The 6,104-nt window shown below is 52.0% G+C and overlaps 1 protein-coding gene across 1 annotated transcript in view; it reads right to left on the bottom strand.

Moving 5' to 3' along the window:
• Positions 1-6,104, bottom strand: part of LOC147647224 (uncharacterized) — a 188,401-nt gene that overhangs the window by 53,366 nt on the left and 128,931 nt on the right. Inside the window, 1 exon segment of the mRNA XM_086872440.1 lies at positions 337-1,259. Coding sequence (XP_086728566.1) covers positions 337-1,259 — 923 coding nt within the window.

The following is a 6,104-nucleotide window of genomic DNA, read 5'->3' as shown; positions in this document are numbered from 1 at the left end:
CTTTTGTCAATCACCCAGCAATTACCCACAGTTAGGCTGTCCCCACAACTAATGGGTAAAAATTCCACAGGCAATCCGGAATTAAAAAAAAAAAAGACACCTAACCACAAACACCTGCCCCTGGCAATGACCTGAGATGGGATTGAATATAACAAAAGGGCCATGGCCAGACCCTCATGTTCTTTGATCCCACATCATGTCATTGCCATAGGCAGGAAAAGGTACAGGTGTCTCCCCAGCATGGATCACAGGGAACATGGATCACCAGGTCTCTGCCAAACTTGAATTTTCCAAGGGGGGATGAAGCTGGAGCAGTGCACAAAGCTCTTTCTGTACTTTGGGGCATTTGCAGAGCTTCCCTTACTGGTGCTGCCGTTGGTGTTGGGTCAAGCTAGATCTCCAGGTGAAGCTCTTCCCACACAGGGGACACTCGTAGGGTGTCTCCCCAGTGTGGAGGCGTTTGTGGATGTTGAGGCTGGAGCTGCGGCTGAAGCTCTTCCCACATTCCCCACACTCGTAGGGCCTCTCCCCAGTGTGGATGCGCCGGTGGGTGATGAGGTGGGAGTTGTGCTTGAAGCCCTTCCTGCAGTCGGGGCAGCGGAAGGGCTTCTCATCCGTGTGAATCCGCTGGTGCTCGAGGAGATGGGAGCTGGTCTGAAACCTCTTCCCACACTCGGGACACTCATAGGGCCTCTCCCCAGTGTGGATCATCTGGTGGATGGTCAGATGGGACCTCCGGCTGAAGGTCATCCCACATTTCTCACACTCATAGGGCTGTTCCCCGGTGTGGATCCTCTGGTGGCAGATCAGGCTGGAGTTCCGGCTGAAGCTCTTCCCACATTCCCCACACTCATAGGGCCTCTCCCCAGTGTGGATGCGCCGGTGGGTGATGAGGGTGTAGTTCTGCTTGAAGCCCTCCCCACAGTCAGGGCAGCGGAAGGGCCTCTCATCTCTGTGAATCCGCTGGTGCCTGAGGAGAGTGGAGCTCCTCTGAAACCTCTTCCCACACTCAGGACACTCGTAGGGCCTCTCCCCAGTGTGGATGCGCTGGTGGATGATGAGTTGGGAGCTCCAGCTGAAGCCCTTCCCACATTCCCCACACTCGTAGGCCCATTCCCCAGTGTGGATCATCTGGTGACAGATCAGGCTGTTGCTCTGGCTGAAGCTCTTCCCACACTCCAAGCACTTGTAGGGCTTCTCCCCATCCTGAAGCTGCTCATGGACCACCAGCTCAGAGCCCCGGCTGGATCTCCGGCCGCCTTCCCGGCACAGGGTGGGTCTTTCCTCCTCAGAGCACCCTAGGCAGGGTTTGGAGCCCCTCCTCCTGCGGGATCTCTGGGGATTTTCCTCCCCATTGGATTCCTGTGCCTTGGAGCTGCTCAGAACGGCCTCTTCCATGAGCTTCTCCTGTGGGGATTTGTCCTCCCTGGTCTCCATCCTCAGCTCCTTGTCTGGGGGAGGAAGGACAAGGAGAGGATGGGATTTGCCTCCGTGCCAGAGGGAAGGGGAAGGAGATCCCCCCAGTGCGTCCCCGGCAGGACAGCGTCGGCAGCGGGGTTGTCCTGCAGCCGGGAGCCAGGCTGGGCTGGGAGATGGAGCAGGAGAGAGGGGGAAAGGGGCACTGACTTCCTCCTCACCTGCCTGGGTGTCCTGGGGCATCTTCCTCTTCTCCACAGCCTCCTCCTCCATCCAGCCAAGGTTTGGGAATGGGAAATCCTGGTTTGAGGAAATACAAGGGATGAGGACATTGAGTTTGCAGGTCCCTCTGTCCAAGCTCATCTCTAGAAGTCACCGGACATCTGGGGTCCATAAAACCTCCAAAAAACACCAAGATTCAGCTCTGAAAATGCCTCCCAGGAGTTCCCCATCTCTAGTCTCCCCTGTCTTCAAGGAGAGAAGGTTCAAGGGTTCCCGCTTGTCCCAGCTGCTGGGAGTCACGCTTGTACTGGGGACAACCTGTCTGCTCAGTCCCTACCATCCCCAGGTTGCTGGGAGTGCCAGGAATCCAAAAAGTTCCCCCTGTTTCCATTTCCCCACTTAGGGATGGTGAGACCCCCCAATGTCCCCCCAAGTAGGATTTTCCACTCAGCTTTGGAGTTCCACATTCTCCAAACATTCCCCCCCCGCAAAATAAACCCAACGCAGGGACCCCCCCAGGATATCCGGGCAAAGCTCCCACTCCCCCATCACCTGTGGGATGGTGGGTGATGATCCCACAGGAGGGGGCTATGAATTCAAGGAGTGCTCAACCTTATGGTTCCTTCTCCTTTCCCTGATCCTCCTTTGTCCCTCCTCTTTCTCCCTCTCCTCCCCTTCCATCCTTCCTCCTCCTCTTCCTCCCTAACCCCACCTCCTTCTCCTACTTCCATCCCTTCTCTCTCTCCTTCTTCCATCCCTCCTCCTCCTCCCCCAGGAGCAGTGACACCCTCGGTGCCCCATTCCCAAACCCCTCACAGCCCACGGCAGGAGCGGGGATGGAGCCGGGACAGGTCGGGATGGGCAGCGCGGGGCTCTCCGCTGCTCCCACCCGCTGGGGACGGGGGAAACCCGGCCCGGGGAAAAGGAGAGGGAAACTGGGAAAACTGGGGGCTGCAGATCCAACCTGGGGCTGGCTGGGGACCCTGGCTGGGGACTGTCAGCCCTTGGGGCTCCTCTGGGGAGATGTGGGAGGGGGGAACGCAGAGAGGGCTGGGGGATCCCAGGAGTGGCAGCACTGGCAGAGACTGGTTTGGACTGGGATCATCCTGGCAGTGGCTGAGATTGCACTGGCTGTGTACTGACATCATACTGGGATCATACTGGGATCAGACTGGCAGTGAGTAGGAGCCTCCAGGGGGCAATTGAGACCAGGTTGTGAGGAACTGGGCATATGCCCTGCGCGCCCCAGAACCCCGGGATCGCCCCCCATATGTCCCATGTGTCCCCCAGACCCTTCAGGATCCCCGAGTGCCCCCTCAGCGCCCGTTCGAGGCCCCCCAAAGCGTCCCTGGATCCCTGAATGCTCCCGACCCCACAGATTCCCCTTCCAGCCACTGCTGGGAATTCATCTCCCATCATCCCACAACACAGTTCCGCGCCCAAACCTCCTGCCGTGCCCCGCGCCCTAAAGAGCCCGGTCACAGCTCCCCAGGTTCCCCCCAAGTGCTCCCGAGCCGTGTACATTCGCCCCGAGCACCTGCAGCTCGGACGCAGAAGTCTTCTCCAAGCGCTTCCCCACACCGCCGAACGCGCCTTCCGAGCCACTTCCGGGACTACAGCTCCCATCATGCTCCGCGGCGCCCATAGAGCGCTATTCCGGGCGGGACTGCATCTCCCGTCATGCCCCGCGCCTTACCGGAACCTATTGGCGCTGAGCCTCCAACTCCCGTGATGCTCCGCGGCCCCATTAAGCCTCATTATACCTCATCATCCCCCGCGACCCAGAGATTCCCCGTTACAGCCCCCCAAGTGCCCGCCCGGACCCCGAAGGGCCCCCAGATTCCCCTCCCTGACCTCCAAGTGAACCCCTGGACCCCCAAGTGCTCCCCCGAACCCCGAATTGTCTCACAGAATCCCTAAATGCCGCTCCAAGTGCCCTCCCGGCTCCCCATGTGTCCTCCAGACCCCCAGGTTGTCTCTAAATTCCCTCCCCAGACCCAAAACTGCCCCAAATGTTCCTCAGAAAAGTCCCCATGGACCCCAAAGTGGTCCCTTTTACCCTGTCTGAGAAAATGATAAAAATGATGATCAAAGGACTAAAAATAGGAATAATTAGCATAAAGAGGGAGAAATAGTGGTCAATTAATTAATGAACGGAAATGTGCTACTTTGAACCAAGGACCGATAATGTTTTTAGTTGCTAAAAATGTAACAATTCTTTTATATAAATATAAAAATTAGGTTATAAAAATACAGAATAATAGTATTATAAAAATAAAATTTTATTTTTATTAATTAATTAGATTTTAATTATAAAGAAAAATTATAAAGAGAAATGTTCTCAATGCTTTGGGATGTCAGTCCCAGGTGGGCGATGTCAGACATGCTGAGGCTCGGGGTGAGGAGCAGGTTGTCCAAACAGGGGCAGCTCACAAGGGGCTCATTCTTCTCTGTGACCAGACCTCCTCAGGAGACATTCAGCATCAGGATTGTAAAGAGTAAATCGTTACCCCCTGATCAGTACACAAAGATGTTTTACAGTTTGAACAGTAGAATGTTGTCACCGTAAGGTGCCTTCTTTGTTAATATAGCTCATGTTGTGTCATGTTTGGTAAATACCAATGTTGTTGTAACAGCCTTCTTTTTAAAATACTGTTATAAATGAAATTAGAATTTTGACAACTAGGTCCCTTGGGTTAATGGCAGTTTAATTAAAAATGAATACAATTTACTAAATTGAATAGTAATGTGTTATAAAAGAATACAGTTTAGTAAAATAATACAGTTTAATAAAAATTAAAATTTATATAAATAATCTGCTAGTAATTAAGTATGATTAAAGCATAAGCAAAACCGGACAGGGTACAGAGGCTTCCCACCCTGCCTCACATTCAAAACAAAGCACTTCAAGCTAAACTTATATACTGTATCCTTATACATATTCCTTAATGTTTCCTCTAAGTTCCCTCCTATCTCAAGTTTTTCTGACTTTACATCACTTTTCTTCACGGCACATGCCTCAGTTGTTGTTAGGGGGTCTTCAGTCTTCTTTTGGTGGTCTTTTGGCGAAGGCTTCTCTTCTTCCTCATTGTCCTTTGGATAACCTTACAGGTTTGTGCATACATACTGAGCATTGTGTTATGTAAGTCTATTAATTAGCCTTATGTTTACTAATCTTTAGGCCCAATGCCTAAATTTGTTCTAATTTTGGTCCATCTCAAGGCAATTTTGGTCTTGAGACACCATTTATCTTCTAAACTACATCCTGTACCTTAATTTTGACATGTAACATCTACAAAGGGGTACATCTGCTTTGTAACACTGATTCTTGATTGTTTCTAATAAGAACTTTAATAACAGTTACAATTTAGTTAGCACGAACCAATTCCATTTATTACAACTGCAAATACCCCTTATATCCCTTTTTATTGGTTTCCATGCTAACGGCCTTGCTTTCCTCCTTGCTATGGATAAACTTGTATTTTCTCAATTTCTCCTTTTGCTAACTCAATTGTTTGGCCTGCAGATCAGCTGCTAAGCCCATCCACATTCAGCTCTTAGTCTTCAGAGGGAAACTTTGAGCACAGTGAGAATCTCCCAGTGTGCAGGAGGGTCCCTGTGTGCCAGCTGCAGCTGGGGCCTCAGCCATCTCCTCTCTCAACAGGTTCCCCTCTGCAGCTTCACAGGAAAGGCCAAACACCTCCCTCAGGGACACCTGCACCACACATTTCACATCTCCATGCCCATACGTGATGTCCCTGTCACAGCTGCATTACCAGCTTGCTGCTGGGCAGATGCTGCCACCACCCAAAGCAAGGCCCTGTGTCCCTGAAGGGACCCACCCTGCTCTGTGGCCTGGACTGAAGGTGGGTCCCTCCTGCCAGGGCAGGGCCCAGCACAGCTCTTCTGTTCCAATAAAGAGATGGAGCTCTCACCCCAGTGTCTGGCTGGTACCACCAGCACAGCCCACACAGCACCAGCCCTGGCTGAGCTCCATGTCCAGGAGCAGGCAGGGCTGACCACGGTGTGGGCAGGCAGGAGCCAGGCAGGGGCTGCTGTGACCAGAGGCAGGGCCCCAAGGGGCTGGGGGAGTCTGTGTTGAGCATCCCTGGGATGAGGGCACATTTCCTTCAGTGGCATCACCTGGGCCTGGACCTCCTCAAAATCCCACAACATTCCAGAAAAAAATACCACAATATTGCAGAAATCTTCTCAAAACCCCACCCAATTCCCGACACATCCCACCAAATCCCCAAACATTTCCACAAAATCTAAGAAAATACCTCAAAATTCTTCATGTCTCCTCAAAATCCTTCAAAATTCTACAAAACTCCCAGAAAATCTTTTCAATATCCTACCAAATTCAAGAAAAATCCCACCAAACTGCAGACAAATCCCACACAATTTCATAAATTTCCGAAAAACCCCACCAAATTCCAGAAACATCCCACCAAATCGCCACAAAT

Source organism: Cyanistes caeruleus, unplaced genomic scaffold (assembly GCF_971803275.1).
Source record: "Cyanistes caeruleus unplaced genomic scaffold, bCyaCae1.hap1.1 HAP1_SCAFFOLD_65, whole genome shotgun sequence".
Classification (NCBI taxonomy): domain Eukaryota; kingdom Metazoa; phylum Chordata; class Aves; order Passeriformes; family Paridae; genus Cyanistes; species Cyanistes caeruleus.
The sequence above is the reverse complement of the archived record's forward strand: the minus strand, read 5'-3'. Positions and strand labels throughout refer to the sequence as shown.